Below are 21,279 nucleotides of genomic sequence, written 5' to 3'. Positions count from 1 at the left end.
TCTCCAGCCCCGAACCGCTTTGGAAATCTTGACAAACCGAAAACTGAGCTCAATTCCCTCTTGTCAATGTTGCAGTACTTGTCTATCGATAATTTTCATGACTATGCGGTAATTTTACTTAAAACTTTATCTATGGTCCCTCCCGGTATTTATCTTAGGGTGGGATGGACTAAATCAGAGAATGTGGCGTTGCGCAAACAGCGACTGCTTAACAAGTTCATGGAATAAGGTTCCAGAGGCCATATTTACGGCCGTATTCGACAACACAGACGAAATAGAAGCCACAGGTGTGCTATGGGGGGACATAGGCTGAGATGGTGCGCAGCATAGTAGTTCGTTGATCTTGCAGGACGAAGCGAAAAGCGCGATTTACGCAGAAGACCGACCATCGAGAGCAATTTTTCATAGCAACAAGCAATCTATCTAATAAGTCTCAAAACCGAAGAACAGACTGTACCAGCCGTTCGCTAATGCTGCACCTGGTCTAGAGTTCTGTAGCAAAACATAATCTTATTGTCACAGGGACTGGAAGAAATCATAGAGTACCTCGTTAACCTCTCGAGCTTTCTCAACATGAACAAAGTGTCCAGCATCAATGGTTCTGATCTGCATTGCCGGGGCGTAGGGCAGCATGGCGCTCAATTGGGCTGCTGGGATACCGACTGTATCTTGTTCCGCCGCGATGAAGAGACTAGGCTGCTCAATTTTTCCCGACGTCGATCGAATGTCTACAGTGCATTAGATCTGTGAAACGAAAGAGCATCCGGGATACGTCTTACCGTCCTCATCTGCTGAGTTGATACCTTGCAAGAATGCTTTGTACCATTTTAAAGGGGCCTCAAGACCTCCCTGTGCTCGAGTGATGGATACCCATTGCTCTCGGGTTGAGTTGGTGATGAACTCGTTGCCATATTCCGCCGTTTGATCCGCTGCTAGCCATTTTTGGAGCATACCGACTTTGTTGAAGTGTTCCACCCAATTCGTTGTGTTGGATGTATAGTACAGGGAGTACATAGAATTTAACTGTATTATTGTCAGCTCGTGTACATACTAGAGTGTGACGTTAGGTTTACGTTTGCATCCATAAGGGTGTGTGCGTCTGGTTCGTTATGGTAGTACCAGTACCCAAGAACAGGGTATCCGAGTCCGGCTTGTGTTATACTGTTATAAGCTTCGACGTAGCTTTGGTTCAGATCTACGCCAGGGCCTATGTAGCCGATATCTAGAAGAGCAAGAGCTGAAAGGTACTTGGACTGATATGTGTGTAAGCGGGACAGTAGGAAAGATCCGCTAAGGCACGTCAGTCTAAATTCCTTGACCTAAACCAAAGTCGGGCATGGTAAATGCTTACAGGTCATGCGAAACTGCAACTACCTTCTCAATGCCTTCGCAATCGAGCAGTTCAGCCACTTCAGCTGACATCGTCTTTAGATTGTAAGCCTCCAGTTCAATGGGCTTATCTGTTCCACCGGTGCCTAGAAGGTCTGGAGCTATGATACCATAGCCACGCCTAGTAAAGTATTCGATCTGATTTATCCAACTATACGAAGACTCTGGGAAGCCGTGAAGGAACAAGAGGTGTGGCTTTTCTTTCTCGAGAGGGGCTTTAATTGCGTAGCGGTAAGTCCTTCCTGAAGCAGGAAGTTTGGCATTCTTCATCATGTGCACATAACTGGTGTTTGCAATATCCGCCTGATACAGGTTAGCGCGTTAGTGCTATTGAAGGAAGCTAGGTACCAGCAAACTTACAGTATCCAGGTTCACGTTGAACTGACATGTCGTATTCTAGTTTGGTGTGAGCCTTACATTCCAGATAACGCTGTGCTAAGATTTCAATACCTCCGCACGACTCTTTAGTACCGCCCCTAACGCAAGCGTGAAGCTATTTATTAGGAGACAAGCTTTGAGAGTGGGAATCATATTTATGATTAAGAGAACAGGAGCTGTGTTTGGTCCTGAAAAGCATCATTGTAGTGGGACCGAGTGTGGCTTTTAGTAGTTTTTGCAAAAGTAGCCAGTTGATTTGCGCCGCGAGCTCGTGCGTCAGGCGTGTCCCTGGAAATGAAGCACTTTGTGTACTGACGCCCCGTATGCTGCTCAGGTCCGGCAACACTTTCTCCGCACGGACCGGACCGCACCTGTGTGAGTTTTGATGGGGGCTTGGCAAAAGTGATCCACTCGCTCGGTGATCCATTTGCCCGTGAGGTACGTTACGTAGGGACTCTATCCACATCATCCTCAGCCATGAGCTCGTAGGTTCTTAGCAGGGTGGTTGACTCACCCGTGCTGTCGACCAATCCGTAAGGGACACTAAGACTTAATAAGGAGTTGCAGTCCTAAAATCCACACGAGCATAAGACGCTGCAACTATCTAAGACTATTCAACATTATTAAAATCATCCTCACAGAATGCCAAACCAATTAAAAATTTCAATTCTCACCTTAAGGAGTCGGTACAACATCGCTCCGGCCCATCTCTTTGATACTTGTCCCCATTATATTGACAGCCGTGCGACAAGCGTGTGGCCGAACACGTCGAACCAGGCTCACGTTAGATTATTTAAAGCGGTCCGCGCCAAGACTATCACGAAAACAGTCCTGTATTCCTCCAGACTAAGCAGTCGTGCTCAACAGCCTCTCAACTCTCAAATGAATTCGCGTCTCTGCCAGCTATAGGTAGAAGAAGCTGATACACACCTAAAGCTTCCCAAGCCAGAGCGACGTCTGTAATACAGCATGCTTATACTGATGCAGCAACTGAAGTTATGGTCTCGGAACAAGAAGATGATTACTGATTGTGTTTTTGGCAAACATGCCGGGATTACCCGAATCAAAAAGGTTCGAAAGAGGCCGAATAGTAATCAACAATAAACAGTCGGCGTCATCGAAGTTGAGCCACAATCGCGGTCGTACGCGGTCTTTCAGGAACTTGCCCTTGTTTACGTCCGTAAGCTAGACCTCCCGACCGACGAGGACAATTTTGTCACAACAACAAGCTCGGCAGCAATGTACAGGGAACATACACGGACAAGTCAAGGTGCCGTGGACTAGGTACTGCCAATATCGACAGCGAAACAATTGTGCCGAAGTCGCGGTCTGTTGAATTCTGTTCAATAATCTAGTACCAGCTTTCCGGCCCCACAACGTATCTACCTATGTATATAGATCTACTTTTTCCTCTCTCTTCTTGCTACACCAAACTGCCATCTCGTCGTCCCAAATATACAAACCATCTCCCAAGAGATTCTCCCAACACTACTGATTATTCTTTCAACCTCCATACCTCAGAAACGATGCCAGGAACTAACACGACCGAGACTATATCCCCCGACTACCTCGTCATCGGTGCGGGTGCTATGGGCATGGGCTTCGTTGATGCCCTGATCTCCGCAAAGAAGGAGATCACGGTGGCCATTGTCGACCGCTATTCCCGTCCGGGGGGCCACTGGACAGTTGCCTACCCATTTGTCACCCTTCACCAACCGTCCGACGTCTACGGTGTCAACTCTCGAAAGCTTGGAGATGAGAAGATTGATCAAGTTGGATACAACAAGGGCCTCGCTGAGGTAGCAACGGGCGACGAGATTGTTGCCTATTACTCCAAGGTCCTGAACACTACTATCCTTCCGTCTGGTCGCGTTACCTACTACCCACTGCACAACTACACTGGTGATGGAGAGTTCCAATCAATTACCACAGGAAAGAACATCCGGGTTGGACCAAACACTCGTATTGTGGACTCCACATACGTGAAGGTCACAGTTCCCTCTATGAACCTACCTTTATATGAGATCTCAGACAAAGCCAATCTTGTCACGCCTAACGCTTTAGCAACACTAAAGCGTCCTTATGGTGCCTATACAATTGTTGGAGCTGGCAAAACTGCAGTTGACGCATGCTCGTGGCTGCTAGCTCAAAACATTAACCCGAAGGACATTTCTTGGATTATGCCGCGCGACTCCTGGTTTATAGAACGCGCTACCCTTCAGCCTCTAGAGGCTACGCCTAACCCTGAACAACTGCTAGAAGAGAAGTCTAGCATTATCATGGGGTCTAAAACATCTCACGAAATGTTTCATCGCATGGAGAAGCTGGGTCATGCCCACCGTCTAGACAAGAGCATTGAGCCTACTATGTTTAGGCACGCGATTGTTACAAAGGCAGAGTTTGAAGAGGTTAAGAAAGTCAAGAACGTCATACGTCAGGGACGAGTCAAGCGCATTGACCCAGACACAGTTACTCTAGAGAAGGGCACATACACTCCTGCGCCTGACACTCTCTTTATTGACTGCACTGCGCCTGGTTTAGGAAACCTGCCACCTGTGCCTGTCTTTAATGGCAGAAACATTACAATCCAGAACGTAAAGTTCTTCCAGCCTACGTTTAGTGCTGCTTTTATTGGACACGTTGAAGGTAGTTACAGTGAGGAGAAGCTTAAGAACCATCTTTGCGACCCTTTCCCGTACACTAAAGTACCGGCGGATTACCCTACAACGCTTCTGGCTTCTATGGAGAACAGACTCAGGTGGATGGAGGAGCCCAAGGTTACTGAATGGTGTGCAAAGTCTCGTCTTGACTTTCCTGTCATGGGCCCGCCGCCTAGGGATCCTGAGAAGGCCGCAGCTTTCAATGGCAGTGTTGAGCAACAAATCAGAGGCCTCTGTGACCACTTGAAAGAGATGATAAAGAACGACGCTGCAAGTGTAGCCTAGCTGCAGTTTAGAAGTCTTCTTTAGGACAATCCTTCTTTTCTTAGCAATCTGTCTGTTGAATTTATTAAGCATTTGCATTTAAAATAAATGTATTCTACTAAAAGGTTTAGTTAGATTAGTTTTTGCGTATCCTAATACTCGTTCTAATTAGAGAAGCAGATTATAACTCTGTTAATACTAACAGAAGCCGCAAAGGCGAGCCTTTCTTTTTAGCGCTATCTTGCTAAGAAGACTATAACAGTACCTAAAGACTAGAAGATTAGGAGTAAAGCGTTTACAATGCGAGTACAAGTTTAAGCCTTAACAAGACAGCTCGAACTGTGCTTTGTTTAACAGCCTTGCAAATATACATGTCTTCTAGCTCTATCCTAGAGCCCTACTTAGGATCAGCCCTATCCTAAGGCCCTACTTAAGATTAGCTCTATCCTAGGGCTGCAACTATATAGAGCCCTATTCTAGAGCTGCAACTATATAGAGCCCTAAATATTATTAGGGGATTTTTTTAGTTAGAGTAGAGATATTTAAGCTTTAGCATAATTCTAGAAATATAGGCTTACTACTATTCTATAACTATTTAGACCTTATATAATTTATTTATAGCCTATATAGAACCTCTACTCTAACTCTATATAATTTTGCAAGCTTTAATAAACTATATAGACTCTAACGCAATACTAAATCTTAATGCAAATTAGTAGCAATATATAGCATAACCTTGCGCATATTTTATACCTATTAGCACTTCTATACAACACGCAGGCAGATAGAAACCTAATAGAGTTGCTAGGTTAAGCTATTAAGCTTTCTATATTGCGCCTCTATATATAAGTATAAACCTTTAATATTAATATTTATAACTAATAATACTAATATTACTTACTATCTATGCTTTAAAAGAACTTTATATATAGATATGCGTGTTATTACTTACTTTATATCTAAGCTACTTAGTATAACCTATATATAATATATAAAGAGTATACTTAGAGTTAATAATCTATATATGCTTTAAAAGTAGATTATAAACAGCTAATCTATACTAATGCTATAGTATAGCAAAACTAGCAGATAGGTAATAAAACACTTATATAAACCTCTTAACTATAGAGCTTAATAAGAACTACTAGCTAGTTATAGGCAGCTATATTATAGCTCTTTTAACCTACCTTAAGCGCTTAAAGCGCTTACTCTTATATTCTACTATAGAGTCTAGTAATAATTAGTTATATAGCGTCTACTAAAGTAAAGTTATAGCGCTCTTAAAGTAGAAAAGCCTACTCTAGTATTAACTAGCGCGCAATAGCTTTAAAAAGCTAGCTCTAGCGCTAGCAGCTTACTAGAGGCTGCTACTCTATCTAGCTTATTAGCTTAAAAGCTATTATATTTACTAGCAGCTAAGAAGTAGAAAGTAAGGTGCTTAATAGTAAGAGATTAAAGTTATATACTTTAAGTAGAGTAGACTATATAAGGTAGAGCCTAATATAAGTAGTAGCAGCCTAGGCTTACTTAGTAGCAGCGTTCTATAACTAGCTTAGAGTAGTCTAGACTATATAATAAAGAATATAAGCTAGAACTATAGTACTATTAGCTATAGTTTTAAATATATTCTATAAGAGTGTTATAATAAAAAAGCTACCTATAGCCTTTTGTCGCACAATCAAGCATATCGCCCTAGTCGCGCAGCTCGGTTGTGGGATTACCAATCGAGCTGGTGGCTCAGTTGTCAGGAGCTCGGAAGCTCCAGGCGCTAAGGGGCCGATATAGAGCTGCTCAGACCGAGGGAGGAGCTCGCTTCGGCGAGGTCATGTGACCCACACCATTTTCCTTTGTATTTAAGACAAGTATCGTCTCGTAGTATATAGAACTAGTGGTCCGCATAATAGATCACCTGAATATAAGCTTACTTGCTCGATAACAGTTATAAGCCCGGCTTCCACAAGAAAACAGTGATCTCCCTGCGTACTCAAGCCGAGCTTGTCAGCTGATATTCAGCCGCTCCAATTTTTCCTCCTCCTTCCCTGCACCAACGAGACACAAGCAATTCCTCTTCACTGGGTGTGTGAGCCCCACACGCCATAAACGAGCTCATCATTGCGGGCGGAAATGCTCAAATACCTAATAGAGCCTATCAGCTCAAGTCGCGAAGCGATTGGCCCAATTGGTATATACAACTAACTTGGCACGCGCGCCTCAAAGACGTTTAGGAGCTCGTTGACCCAGACGCTCGGGACGCTCCAAGCATGCGAGAAGGAGCTCCCCAGCTCCCTCCCATGCGCGCAATTGCCTCCAGACCTCTGCCAAGCACCACACAGCACTCAGCAAGCTCAACTCCGCTCTCATCAAACAGCGCTACAAGCAGCAGGCTAACTCGCTCAGCGTCTGCTGCGCTAACAGGACAAAACGAGCTGCTCAGTGGCACGGCAGAAGATCTACCTATATCAGCACCAGCCGCCCCACCCACCTCGACGCTACCAGACGCCTCAGCGTACACGGGCAAGCCAATAGATCAAGTCACATACAACCAGCAGCTCGCTCTTTTCAAAGTAGAATCAAGCGAGTAGGCAAGCAAGGCAGAGCGCCTCCAGAAGCTATGGAACTAGGTCAACGCGACAGTTGCCCCGGCGATCATGTCATCAGTGATAATGCAGCTCGTTGCTACAAACTCTACAACTCTACAATCGCTCATCCAAGCCCTACGTACAGAGCTCGCTCCCACAAGGGTTAGCACGCTAAACCAAGTACGAGCAGAGTATCGCGCGCACCTTAGAGCTGCTCGTCAGGGACAAGTAGCTCCCCAGGACTGGTATCAAAAATAGACGTTCCTGTACTTACAATCCAAATCATACGAGCTCGCCGACGTAGAGGGGGATCTCACTATCCAAGACTTCTTAGACGCAATATCGTACAAGATCGCACCTGACTAGGGCCGCACTATGCACCAAAGGATCATCTCAGACACTATTCTAGGGCTCAATTCTCTCAGTCTCAATCAGGTTAGCCGAGTATTTGGTGGACTAATGCACAAGCATACCATCAGATCAGGGAAGGACAGTCCTGGAGTTTTTGCTACTTTTGGTAACCACTCCAATATAGTTGGAGCACCCAAACAAGTTACCAACAGCTCACAAAAGAGCCCAGGGTACTCGTGCCCATGCAGGTTCAAAGGCAAGACCCACAAGTAGAAGGCAACCAAGTGCCAAGCACTTAAGACTGCGGTCAGAGGCTTATCTACCCCTCCACTTAACCTATCAGAAAAGCGCCATTCAGAGATACTCCAGAAGCTCAATATGCGCGAGCACCAGGAGACAAAGAAGGCAATTAAGCGTCTTAGCTAGACTACACCAGGCGCTGCTGCAACATCCAGAAACGCGCAGCTAAACACCAAACCAGTTGCTCCACACATTAATTTCCCAGGCAATATATAAGCTGCTTTAATTAACCCTAAATCAATAAGGGAGCTTATGCCCCATACACCCAGCAGCTCAGAACCCTCCAGAGTATACAACCTAATAGACTTTAATGCCCACCCACTGTCAGACAGTACAATCCTCAACAACAGAGCAGCTACGCACCTGGTCAACAGCGCAAAGTTCTTTGTACCTGGTACTCAACGCCCACCAGAGGAAAACAATACAGTAGAGGCAGGCACGGCCGCGTACCCCATTAGTGCACAAGGTGATCATTTATTCAAGAACGCGCTCCACGGAAAGCGCAGCCCATACACAAAGGACCTGCTCCTTACAAACGTCGCACTAGTAGAAAACTTCCATATGAACATAATCTTAGAAGCTCGTTTAAACGACAGCGGTCTCTGGTACCTAGGTCTCGATACAACGCTCCGCATAGGTTACGTGGAGGATCTCAGTTCAAGCATCATATGTGCTACTCTACAGCGCGCTCACAACCTCACTTTCTTTAAATACAAGCCACTGTCATACTACCCACTGCCTCTTATAAGCTCTGTGATACCTATCAAACAATCATACGCCACCTCACCAAGGAGCTCGTCCCCAGAGCTTTGGCACGCGCGAGCAGGTCACCTTGGCCCAGAAGCTCTCAAAGCTCCAGTAAAACAAGCACGCGGAGTACGTATTAACAGCGTGCCCAGAAAACAGTGTAAGCACTGCGCAACGACGCACGCCAAGCAGGTCATCTCCCGCCAGAAGCGCAAAAAGCCCAGCCGTCCATTCTGGAGAATTGGCTGGGATCTGTTCAATATGCCAATAGGACGAAACAGTAAACTGTGGATCCTAGTGATCAAGGAGTACTATAGTAGGAAGCTCTTTGTATTTTGCCTCCAAGGAAAGACGCTTGTAGAGCTCCTCCAGGTACTCCACAACTTTTTAAGCTAGGTACACACCCAGTACAAGCTCAAAATCTGCAAGATCACACAGGACAACAATACAGCGACAATACTATGGCAAGGGAGCTCCAAGTATGAGCATTAGACGCTCAAAGAAGGCATTAATATTAAACGAGAGCCTCCATATACGCACGAACCAAACAGCAGGCCTGAACAAGCAGGCCAGGAGGTAATCACAAAAGCGATTAAAATGTTAAGCGGGGCAAACCTGCCTGAGAAGCTCTAGCCAGAAGTTGTAGAGGCAGCTGCCTAGCTATACAATATGTGCCCAACACATGCAAACAATCTGCGTAGCCCTAACAAGCAGCTCAATAAATAGTTTAGTCAGTACTTTTAATAGTATAAACCCGAGCAGATCAGAGGGGTAACAGCAGATCTAAGACCCAATTGGAGCGGGATTTACGCCTACAGCTACCAAGCGTACCCCTTAAATAAGGAACGAGCAGCTAGCAGGAACAGGAGGGGCTTCAAAGTCACTCCAAGGGGCCATATTAGGTATCTTGTTAGTTACCAAGCATCCAACATATATCGCATATAGGTCCCTATACTTGACCAGGTGATCACAACGCGCAATGTAACGTTTAATAAGGAGCTCTATTATAATAAGAGCAATAAGGCCTCAGCAATCACCATGGAGGAAGCGACGCTGCTCATTGATATCCTCCACAAACCTGGCAATATAGTCGATGCGGGAGAAGCAATCAAGCTCCCCATCAATGTAGAGCAAGATCTATCACTCAATACGTCACCTACCAAGCAACAGCTCAGGGGTGGAGAAGCTCCACAGGGAACTCAATTGCTGGACAGCCAGGAATCCAGTGTTAAGCGAGCTGCTGAAGTGGACACCACACGCGCAACTAGCTTGGCCAGCAAGTCATTGGAGATCCATGTAGGACGACAAGAGATAGGACTGCTCACCCCCAATCGGACGCCAGAGCCCAAGCAGCTCGGCGCCGGCAGGGAAGCTCCAACCTTGGAGGGAGATCATACTAGTAGCTCACAGGAAGTGCACTCAACCATAGAAGGGAGCATGCCAGATAGTTCTCAGGTGCGCGATCCGAATCGGCACCAGGTCAGCCAACCGACCAGAGCCAGATCACCAATTGTTCTAATTCCTACTCGCAGAATAATAGGATCTGAGCAGAGCACCACGCCATCAGCAGGGAGCTCAAACCAACAAGGAAACCGACCAACAGCAACCCAATCAAGCCGTCGACTCCGCAACCAGGAGCTCAACAAGCTGGCGGATAATAATAAAAGAGGACAGTACTCAGTAATATATCCTGAGGCAACTCACGGGTATAATAAGATCCTTAAGCCCTTGTTTAATTACGCAATAAAGCAGGGCAGGTAGAGCAGGGAGCTCATTACTGTACACGCAATAATCACAGCAGCAGTGCGGCGTATAGAGAAGCCACCTAAGACTGCCGAGCAGCATACACACAGCAGCAAGCTCCCCACGCTCCCCAAACTTTAGAAAGATCTAACTAACCACCAGTACAGAGCTCTATTCCGTGAAGCTACAGTCAAAGAGATCCTCATGCTCATAAAGAGGGGTACCTAGATAGAGGTCAAGAGAGCGAGCTCGCCAGTTAAGCCCCTACCGCTCAAGTAGGTATTCACATACAAGTTCGACCAAGACAGCTACTTCCTTAAGTGTAAGGCACAGATTTGTGTGCGCAGAGACCTACAAGCCATTAAATCAATCAACTCAACGTATGCCACGACGCTCGCAGCGCGCTCATTTCACACCGCAATGGCGATCACTGCTCAGTTTGACCTAGAAATCAGTCAGTACGATTTCGTCGGAGCCTTCCTCAACGCGAGCCACCAAGACCAACCTAACGTGCTCTATAAGCTTCCTGATAGATTCAGAAAAGACAGCAAGTGCGTAAAGCTCATGCAGGCACTATATAGGCTGCGCGATTCTCCGTTGCTCTGGTATAAAGAGCTCTCCAGAGCCCTCAAGGAGCTCAGTTTGGAGGCGTCAAAAGAAGAACCTTGCCAATTCTTTGACAAGGAAAGGCGTATACTATTTCTCTTCTACGTCGACAATATCCTCCTCCTCCACCACAAGGACAATCAAGCAGTAGCAGGGCGTCTAATAAGCTCTCTCATAGAGAAATATGAGATTACTAATCAGGGACCCACAGAGTGGTTTCTTAGCATACGTATCGTACGCAATCAAGCAGCTCGCACAATAACACTCGCGCACAACGCCTATATTGACAAGCTCGCTCAGAAGTTCAATATAGCAGGTAACGGAGCCTTCCCGCATACGCCGCTTCCAGCAGAGGAGCTACTCATAAGCGATGGAGAAGCTTCAAAACAGGCAATTAAAGCATTTCAAGAACGCGTCGGCTCCATCTTGTATACGGCGATTATGATCCGTCCCGACGTCGCGTATGCTTCGTCTCAGTTATCGAAGCACCTAACCAACCCGGGAGCTGCTCACTTTAAGGCAGCCGATCAAGTCATCGCATACCTTTACCGGACCAAGCACCTGGGCATACGCTACGGTGCTCATTTAGGCAGCCAGTTACTCATTTGCGGAGACGCATCATTCGCCGACGATAAAGCGACAAGACGATCATCCCAGGGGTATATTGTGCAGCTCTTTGGCGGTCCGATTATATGGAAAGCAGCTCGGCAGGCAACGGTAACAACGTCGACGACGGAAGCAGAGTTGCTCGCACTCGAGCAAGTCGCTAAGGAAACGGTAGCTCTAAAACGGTTCCTGAACGAGCTCCGGCTTGACTTGGGAGCTGCTTGGGAGATATTTTGTGACAATCAGCAAACGATACGACTTGTTGTACAAGAGAGCGAGCGACTCACCACTAAGCTGCGCCATGTGGACATACAAAATATGTGGCTCAAACAAGAGCACGCCCGTGGAACGTTTCAAGTTCGATACTTGAAAACGAGCGATATGCCCGCAGACGGGCTCACAAAAGCGCTCCCCAGGCAGGCTCATGAGCGCTTTTTGACCCATCTGAACCTACACAAGGTTAGTGTCACAGTAAAAGAGCAGGTCAATAGAGAGGCAGAAGATTGTTTATTGTCTGGGGAGGACAACCCCCTCCCCATAGGTTTTGGGACCGAGCTCACCAACCCCAAGAGGCAGCTCTTTCGAGCGCACTACAAGGAGCCAGCAAGCTCGGCTCCCCCCAGAAGAACCAACACCCCAGCACCCGAACAAACCGAGCAGCGGACAGACAGCGCCCTGCTCCCAGGTGGCCAAGTCCTCTAGGCGAAGGTTTTACCCTTGCCAAGGAGCCGCCTGACCACCCGGGCGCAGGTGCGCACCTCGGTGACCTCCTACAAGCTCGATTAGCTCAACTCAACCAGAGTTTAGAAGCTCGATTACTTACGGTGGTGGTAGTGGGCGAGGCCAGCAACAAGTCAGCGAGCTCCTCAGCCACCGGCTGGAGCTCCCGGGGGCTACAAACAAGCAATCAGCCTAAGTCCCACAAGCTCGAAACACCAAGTCTACTTACAGCGGACGGCACTTGTGCCCAGCAGCACACTTGGAGCAACGCCGGCCCCGACCCCCCACCACATCGTGGCACTGAGCAGCTGAACTACTGCTCAGCTGCGCGGCAAAGCAATTGCCGCAGGGGGTCGGGCGCCGAGCGCCAACAGACTGACCGGCCGGCAGCCAGGGAGCAACTGGGGGCGCGGGCAGCGGCGCGAGGCGGGGGTGGCGCGGGAGCGCCCAGGGCAGCACGCTGCGGCGGCGAGCAGCTGGCGGCGGTGGCGGCGGCGAGGGCGGAGGGCGCAGGCGTCGGCGGCGGGCGAGCAGCCCGAGCCCATGCGGGCAGCGCGGCCGGGGCCCAGGCGGGCGAAAGAGACCCCGCCCGGGGGAGTCGCGAGACTCGGTTGGCCGAAGCCAACCCGCCCGAAGGCGACCCCGAGCGGGCGCGCGCGGGAGCAGCTGGCGCGGCGGCGAGCAGCTCGGCGATGGCGGCGGCGACGGCGGGGGCAACGGGGCGAGCAGCGGGCACAGGCGCCAGCAGCGCGCCACGGCGCTTGGCGGCTTTGGCGGCGGTGGCGGCGGCGGTGCGGGCAACGCGGGCGGCTTTGGTTTGACGCTATATAAGGATTAGCAAAAGGTTAAAAAGAGCTGGAAACAGGACACGAGAAGCTCAATTGGACACCGTCCAATGAAAAGCCAACCGGAAATCGACAACGTCAATTCACGCCAAGCCAACACCAGCAAGCAAGCTCACAAGGCATGACAAAACCAAAACGAGCTTGAGAAAGACGGTGGAAAGCGCGGAGAGGTGTAAAACAGTATACTTACTGCCATTGTTGTTAAGTGGACTTGAAGAGCCTCAAAACTGGCGCCGGGCGCTCGTATATATGGAGCGAGACCCGGTGAGAGTGAAGGCCGGCTGCGCGCACGTGATGCGCGCGAGCGACTGGCACCCTGTTTTCTTGCTCCCATCTGACGAGATTGACGGTGAGAGCAAACGCAAAACAGAAACGTTGACGTCACACTGAAACGATCAAACGAGCTACTGTACAACTAATTCGAAGCTCGATTTGAGACGAATGTATAGAGCAAGTTGAAAGACGCCAACTGCTCGTTGCGCCTCGATACGAAAATGAGCAGCTGGAAGAAGTCCAACCGCTCGGCTCTGCCAAACTGGACCGCCAAGATTCTTACGCTTCCCGATTATTAACCGGATGAGCATGCCGACAGCTCCCCAGAAGCTCGATACAACACAGCATTGCGCGAGCTGCCTGGGGACACGCCACACGCGCTAATCTCACAACACAAACAAATCAGCCGAACTTGTAAGCTAAGTATGAGTAAGCTCCTGAAACACTGCCTAGAAGCTCGAAACAGCATAATATTTCTTTGAGTATTAATTCAAAGCGCGATCACGCCAATAGTTAGTCAGGTGCTCGCCTATATAGGCGATCACCTAGGGGGTATGTCGCACAATCGAGCGTATCGCCCTAGTCGCGCAGCTTGGTTGTGGGATTACCAATCAAGCTGGTGGCTCCGTTGTCAGGAGCTCGGAAGCTCCAGGCGCTAAGGGGCTAATATAGAGCTGCTCAGACTAAGGGAGGAGCTTGCTTTAGCAAGGTTATATAACCTATACTATTTTCCTTTATATTTAAGACAAGTATTATCTTATAGTATATAGAACTAGTAGTCTATATAATAGATTACCTAAATATAAGCTTACTTGCTTAATAACACCTTTATATATAGTAGAGTCTAAAACTAAACTAGAAGCTAAAGCTTTAAGCTAGTAATAGCTTTACTTATAAAGTATATAGATATACTAATAATAAAGTAACTACCTAGTACTAGTATACTCTTTAAATATTATAGAAGGCTATAGTACTACTTTAAAAAGATAGTCTTAAATATATAAATAAGAAAAATAATATTATAGTAGGCTAGCTTACTAGTAGTAGAAGTAAGATAGTTATAAATATTACTATTAGTAATACTACTTTTAATAAGATAAATATGCTATACTAAAGTGCTAGTAAGTATAACTATAAGGCTATAGCTATAGTAACGCAGGTAATAAGATCTTCTAATATAGTTCTAATTCTACTATAAGGTATATAGAAGCACTAGAAAAGTTAATAACTAGAGAGAATCTTATTTCTATAGGTCTTATATAAAGAATACTTAAAAACTATCTATTCTAGAACTACTATAGGCTTGCCTTTTATACCTATAAGTCTTAGTTAGCTATAGATAGATAAGAAATAGTAATAGAGGTAAGTTAGAACTAAGTTAGAGGGGAGTTAGAGGTTATTTAAGTTAGGTAGTATCTTATTTATAAGATTTAAGATTTTAGTAGTTAATTCTTATATTACCTCTCTCCTTTATAGTTATATTATCCCTAATATAGTTAATTAGCCTTATACTTATCCCTATACTAACTTAGTTCTAAGCTAGCTCTGCTCTATCTTACTATCTCTTTATTTATGCCTTATTATTATTTATTTATTATATAATTATTAATAAAGGACCCTATATTTATATATAGCGCGTGCTTAGCATTAGCTAATAAAGCTATACCTAGCTAAGTTAGAGGGCTTATAAGTCTATAATACTATTTATATAGTAATTTTGCATCTCTAGTATAACTAACTAGGCTTAGCGCCTAAGCTAGTAGTAAGGTATAAATAATTATGCCTATATACTAATATTCTCTAATAGATACTACTTTTTACTATAAGTTAATATCCTTACTTTTAACTTAGGCCTCTACTAATTCTTCTCTAGGCTTATTTCTTAGTTACTATACTAATACTAGTCCCTCTTAGCGCTCTTATAGTAGCCTATTAGGTTATCTACTCTTATTCTATATATGCCCTAGTAAAGGGCAATTAGATTAAATAGAAGTTTAATTTAAGAACTTTATTCTAGTATATATACTATATATAGTAGAATAAGAAGTATTAACTAGTAATATTATAATATCCTTATCCTACTTATAACTATATACTAACCTAGAAAGGTTCTAATTTATATTAGTTCTAAGTAACGTGCTTACTGGGTTCGTGGGCCACCTGGTCTAGTGGGCCACTTTTGCCAAGACCCTCCCCCATCACACCCTACTTTGGCCTGCATTGGCCCAATCTAGCTCTATACAAGATAAAACAAGCTGTAATATTACTCAGAGACTACTTCTACATCATTCTTGCATGTTCGCGCGTTGTGCCCTGTCTCTCCGCACGTTCCACAGCGTCGTTGGGATGGTTCACCTCCTTTACCCTGCACCTGCTTCTTGCCCTTCTTTCCATCACCACGCGACCTGAACTCCTTTAGGGCAGTCAATCGCTGTGCCTCTTCAACTGTAACACTTCCCTCTGTCTGTATTCGCTTTCTTTTATGTGATTTGCGCTCTGTAGCAGCTGCTAGAGCCTCTTGAAGCTGGGCACGCTCTTTTCTTAGCAAAGCCAGTTCGTACGCTACCTGTGTCCCCCCCTTTGCGTAGCTCTCAAGCGCGCCATAGATAGAGATTGGTGAGCTGCCCTGGTGATTCTTAAACTTCTCTCGAATCAGAGTCGATTGCGACTCAAATTCCACAAGGTTCTTTGGGGTTTGAGACTGCCAGGGCTCGTCGTTGGTGGGCAACTGGGGTGAAGGGGTCCGCAGCTTCACATTAAGGGTTGATATGACCCTTTCTGGGTCAAAGGGGACCAGTCCGGCCCCTCGGAACCCTCCCTGGATGTTGCTGGGAGTAATAGTCGCATTATAGGCTGCTCTGAAGCATACCAGGAACGTCTGCTTGTCTATGTGGTTGATCCGGTTGCGCAAGAGCTTGTTGACCTGATGCCCATACTCCAGCTTCAAAGGGGCAAAACAACCCACGTCAAGCGGCTGGAGAAGGTGCGATGAGTGAGCAGGCATAGTAAGGGTGATAATCTTGCTGTTCTTGCTGTACTGGAGGAATGCTGCTGACTGGTGGCTCTCGTGGCCATCTATAAGTAGCAGACGGTGGGTCCCAACAGTACGCGCCTTAGTATGCCTGTCAAAGTGCTTCAACCAGTCAACACCAAGCTCATTGTTGGTCCAGCCGTTTCTAGAGACCCCAATTACCCAGTCTAGGGGCAGATCTTCGTCCTTGTACCAGTTGGAGAGGTGTTTCTTGCCTTTGAAGATAATAAAGGGTGGAATAGCCCATCCTGCAGCATTCACGCCCAAGATTAACGTAGCCCACTCTTTACTGCCTGGCTGGACTTGCTTTGCTCGTCCTGGGTTCTCTGCGTCTGCAACAACTGCTCCAGGGGTAATCTGGCCCATAGCAAAGCCAGTCTCGTCGAAGTTGTACGTGTCTTCGTCCACGATGCCGTACTTAGCTTTAACATTGGCTACCAGGCTGAACCAGCCTTGTATTATCTCAGGATCCTCGCAGAGGGCTCTCTTGTAGTCGTACTTGCGGCTAAACTTTACTTTAAGCTTTGGTTGACGCTTAACAAACGTACTGGGCCAGTCTCGGCCAACAGGGGCCATTCCGCGCTCTGCTCGCAGCAAATTGGCCATATCAGCCACATCTGACAAGCGAGGGGGTTCTCCTCGCTGTATGAGGTAAAGAACATGATCAACAATCGCCTCCTCCGCGTGCTCGTCCAAATACCGTCGGCTAGGCATAGAATCAGCTCTTGAGGGCTGTCCCGCGCGTCGTCTGCTTAGAGTAGTTCGGGGCACGTTGTAGATAGCTGCAGCGCGTCGCTCTGAGAGATTCGCGTCTTGTTTAAGAGCCTGGAGTGCAAGCTGTACCTGAGCTTCTTTCAACGCGTCTAACTGGTGTTGTTGGGGAGGCATTAAGGTAGTAGTAGTATTTTGGTGTGGTCTTGGCAAAAGTGGCCCACTAGACCAGGTGGCCCACGAACCCAGTAAGCACGTTATACTACTCTTAAGAAGGCGCTTAATATATAGGTTAAGGCGTTAGTAGAAGATAAAGAGAGGATTTTAGCTAGAGAAGCTACTACTATAGAGAAGGTATATATAGATATATAGCGCAATATTTATTAGGCAGTGCTTAAGCTTTCTAGTATTATATAAGTAGTAACTATATAACTTAAAAAGATATTAGTAACTAGTATTCTTCTATACTACTTCTATATATAACCTACCTATAATATATAGGCTTAAGAGATATTAGAGAGGCTTACTAAGAAGGTAGGTATTCTAATAGAGAAGGTCTAGGCATTAAGAAAGGTAGTAGTAGACCTTTAGTAGATATATAAGGCTAGGGCGTCTACTTAAGAAAGTAGTTCTACTACTAGTAGAAGTTAGGGTTATAGTTTATAATATAGTAGAGGTAGTTATTATATATAAGGCAGAGTAAGGGATCTATAGGTATATATAGGCAGTTTTTATATAATAATAAGCTATAGTAAATCTAATACCCTTCTAGTAGGGCTTAATATTTCTAGAGGAAACTATTATAGTTTACTTAAAGAATAGCTTTAACTATTTCTAGCAAGTTAAGTTTTATCTTCTTTTCTATAGAGGCAAGGGTTATTACTACTGCTATTTCTAGGTATTACTTAGCTAAGTTAGAGTTAATGCTAGAGTATAGTTAGTAGGAACCTAGTAATACTTAAGATTAATTATCTAGCTAGGCTGCCTTAAGGTTACTTAAGTCTTATTTATATTAGCTTAGGATATTAGTATATTTATTTTACTTACTAGGCATATACTTAATCTAGAAATTAAATAGGCTTAATACTTCTACCTAATAGGCTTAATATATATTAAGAACCTTAGTAATTATAAAATATTCTAGTAACTAGTAGTTAGAGCACACTTAGATCTAAGTTATAATTAAAGTTAATTCTACCTACTATTTTTTAAAAGCTTAGAGGATAGCAAATAGTTTCTTATTATAGATCTCCTAGTTAAGTTCTGCTCCTGCTAGAATATAGCTATAGAATATAATAGGATACTATTACTTATCTAAGTATTCTTAAGATAAGATACCTATAATAATACTATCTAATATATTAGTCTTAATTCTTATAGAGTATATAGAGTTAAAGTAATATAAGGTAGGTATAGCTAGAAGACTCTATTTAAGAGACTTAAAACTAGTCTAATATGCCTCTATCTACTTAAACTTATTACTTAAGCTTTAGAGCGTAATTAAAGGTTTAGTAACTTAAGAAAACTTAGGCATAAATTATTAATAGAAACTAGTAAAACTAAGATATAACTTAACTCTAGTAATTATTATAGAGGGCTTCTAATTATATAGGACTTGCACCTTCTTAGAGTCTACTTTAATATCTATATTAGTAAGAATATAGCCTAGATATTTAGTTCTAGTAATATAGAAATAGAAAGTACCTAGAGATAATAGATTACTAGTTATAGTATAGAAGTAGGTCTAGCTAGTAGTTAAAGATTATATTCTTGCGCTATTTTAATAGTTACTAGAGAAGAGATTACTACCTAGCTAATAGAGATATACTAAGATTATTCTACTTAAGAAGCTAGGTAAAGAAAACTATACTATTATAAAAGTATAGAAACTAATCTTACTACTAGCTATACTTAGTAAGGTGCTAGAGTTAGTAGTAGTAGAGAGAATCTTATATATAGTTAAGATATATAGGCTGCTACTAACTAACTACTTTAGAGTATATAAGTAGTAATTAGCAAAGTAAGCACTAGTACTTCTCTAGAAATAGATCTATACTATATAGCAGAGCTAATAAATAGTTAGCTTAATTAGCTTTAATATTAAGAGAGTATATAATAGAGTATATAAGAAAAGACTACTATAAAGAATATAGGTAAGAGGCATACTAGAGACGCTACTATAGTAGGTTAAAGCGTTTTACTTATAGCGCACTATATTAATCTAGGTTAATAGATAAGTATCTAAGGTTTAAGAGCTACCTTAGGCAGGTCTGCTATAAGGATTACTACTATTTTCTATCCTTTTCTTCTTTTTTAATACTAACGTACCTTATAGGCTAATAAATTATACAGGTTAATAGATTACTTTTGCTAAGACCCTCCCCTATTACACCCTACTTTAGCCTGCATCCGCCTACTATAGGCTAGTATAAGGTAAAACAACCTATGTTATTACTTAGAGACTATATCTACATTATTCTTGCACGTTCGCGCGTTGTACCCTGTCTCTCCGCACGTTCTATACTGTCGTTAGGATAGTTCGCCTCCTTTAGCGCGCACCCTCTTCTTTAGCTTCTTACTATTACTATAAGCGCTGAACTCCTTTAGGGTAGCTACACGCTAGGATTCCTTAATTATAAGGGTCCCTTCCTGCTAAATCCGCCTTCTTTTATATAATTTGCGTTCTATTGCAGCTACTAGAGCTACCTAAAGCTTAGTGCGCTCTTTCTTAAGCAAAGCTAGCTTATATGCTACCTTTGCTCCCCCCTTTGCATAGTGCTTAAGCGCGCTATAAACAGAATTTAGTAAGCTGCCCTGCTGCCTCTTATACTTGTCTTGAATTAGAGTTAATTGCAACTTAAATTTAATTAGGTTTTTAGGGGTTTAGGATTGCTATAGCTTATTATTAGTAGGTAGTTAGGGTAATAGAGTCCGCAGCTTTATATTAAGGGTTAAAATAACCCGTTATAGGTTAAAAGGGACTAGTCCAGCCCCTTAGAATCCTCCTTAGATGTTGCTAGAGGTAATAGCTTTATTATAGGCCTCTTTAAAGCATGGCAGGAACTTATGCTTTATAATGTAGTTAATCTAGTTATGTATAAGCCCTTTAGCTTAGCGCCTATACACCTGCTTTAAAGGGCTAAAACAACCTATATTAAGAGGCTAGAGGAGGTGCGATAAGTAAGTAGGCATATATAGAGATATAATCTAGTTAGCCTTGCAGTATTAGTAGAAATCTAGTAATAGGTAGCTTTTGTGGCCGTCTACTATAAGCAGACGGTAGGTCTCTATAGTGCGCTTCTTTATATGCGCATTAAAGTACCTTAGCTAGTTAGAACTAAGCTAATTTGTAGTCTAGCTGTTTTTAGAGACTCTAATAACCTAGTCTAGCAGCAGAGTTTAATCCTTAGTCTAGCTTAATAGGTAGTTGCGTGCCTTGAAGATAATAAAGGCTAGAATAGCCTACTCTGTAGCATTAATGCCCTAGATAACTGTTGCCTACTCTTAGTTGCCTAGCTAGACTTGCTTAGCTTGTCCTAGCTTCTCTATATCTATAACAACTGCTCTAGGGGTTATCTAGCCTATTATAAAGCTAGTCTTGTTAAAGTTATACGTGTTATTATCTAGTATACTATACTTAGCTTTAGTATTAGCTACTAGGTTAAACTAGGCCTATATAACCTCTAAATCCTTATAGAGGGCTCTCTTATAGTTATACTTGCAACTAAACCTTACTCTAAGCCTTAGTTAACGGTTAACAAACATTTTAGGCTAGTTCTGCCTAATATAGGGCATTCTATGCTCTTCTTGCAGTAAATTAGCTATTGCAGCCACATCTAAGAGGCAGGGAGGACTTCCTTAGTTAATAAGGTTAAGAATATAATTAATAATTGCCTCCTCCTTATACTTGTTTAGATTCTGTTAATTGGCTATAGAATTAGCTTATAAGGACTGTCTAGCGCATTGCTAGCTTAGGGTACTTTAGGGCACGTTATAGATAGCTGCAGCGCGTCGCTGTGAGATTTTCGCGGCTTGTTTAATAGCCTAAAGCGCAAGCTGTATCTAACGTTCTTTTA

The 21,279-nt window shown here is 44.3% G+C and overlaps 3 protein-coding genes across 3 annotated transcripts; 1 reads left to right on the top strand and 2 right to left on the bottom strand.

Annotated features, from left to right (window-relative positions):
• Window positions 1-459: 459 nt before the first annotated feature.
• On the bottom strand, window positions 460-2,166 carry C7974DRAFT_387125 (putative epoxide hydrolase 2). Its single transcript, XM_046141133.1, has 6 exons — window positions 1,840-2,166; window positions 1,750-1,785; window positions 1,352-1,692; window positions 1,074-1,290; window positions 780-1,023; window positions 460-728 (listed from the first exon to the last, which is right to left on the bottom strand). The coding sequence occupies exons 1-6, from the start codon at window positions 1,918-1,920 to the stop codon at window positions 517-519; spliced, it is 1,131 nt and encodes a 376-aa protein (XP_045999739.1). The 5' UTR covers window positions 1,921-2,166; the 3' UTR covers window positions 460-516.
• Window positions 2,167-3,209: 1,043 nt separating this feature from the next.
• Window positions 3,210-4,855, top strand: C7974DRAFT_329314 (pyridine nucleotide-disulfide oxidoreductase-domain-containing protein). The gene is made up of 2 exons (XM_046139055.1): window positions 3,210-3,901; window positions 4,040-4,855. Exons 1-2 carry the CDS (start codon window positions 3,294-3,296, stop codon window positions 4,710-4,712), a joined length of 1,281 nt encoding a protein of 426 aa, XP_045999738.1. The 5' UTR covers window positions 3,210-3,293; the 3' UTR covers window positions 4,713-4,855.
• A 7,634-nt stretch (window positions 4,856-12,489) lies between these two features.
• Window positions 12,490-13,639, bottom strand: C7974DRAFT_120319 (uncharacterized protein). The gene is made up of 3 exons (XM_046135139.1): window positions 13,379-13,639; window positions 12,573-13,166; window positions 12,490-12,516 (listed from the first exon to the last, which is right to left on the bottom strand). Exons 1-2 carry the CDS (start codon window positions 13,520-13,522, stop codon window positions 12,657-12,659), a joined length of 654 nt encoding a protein of 217 aa, XP_045999737.1. The 5' UTR covers window positions 13,523-13,639; the 3' UTR covers window positions 12,490-12,516; window positions 12,573-12,656.
• Window positions 13,640-21,279: the final 7,640 nt, after the last annotated feature.

Source organism: Boeremia exigua (assembly GCF_020726555.1).
Source record: "Boeremia exigua strain MPI-SDFR-AT-0100 chromosome Unknown C7974scaffold_3, whole genome shotgun sequence".
Classification (NCBI taxonomy): Eukaryota; Fungi; Ascomycota; class Dothideomycetes; order Pleosporales; family Didymellaceae; genus Boeremia; species Boeremia exigua.
This window is presented reverse-complemented; position numbering and strand designations above follow the sequence as displayed.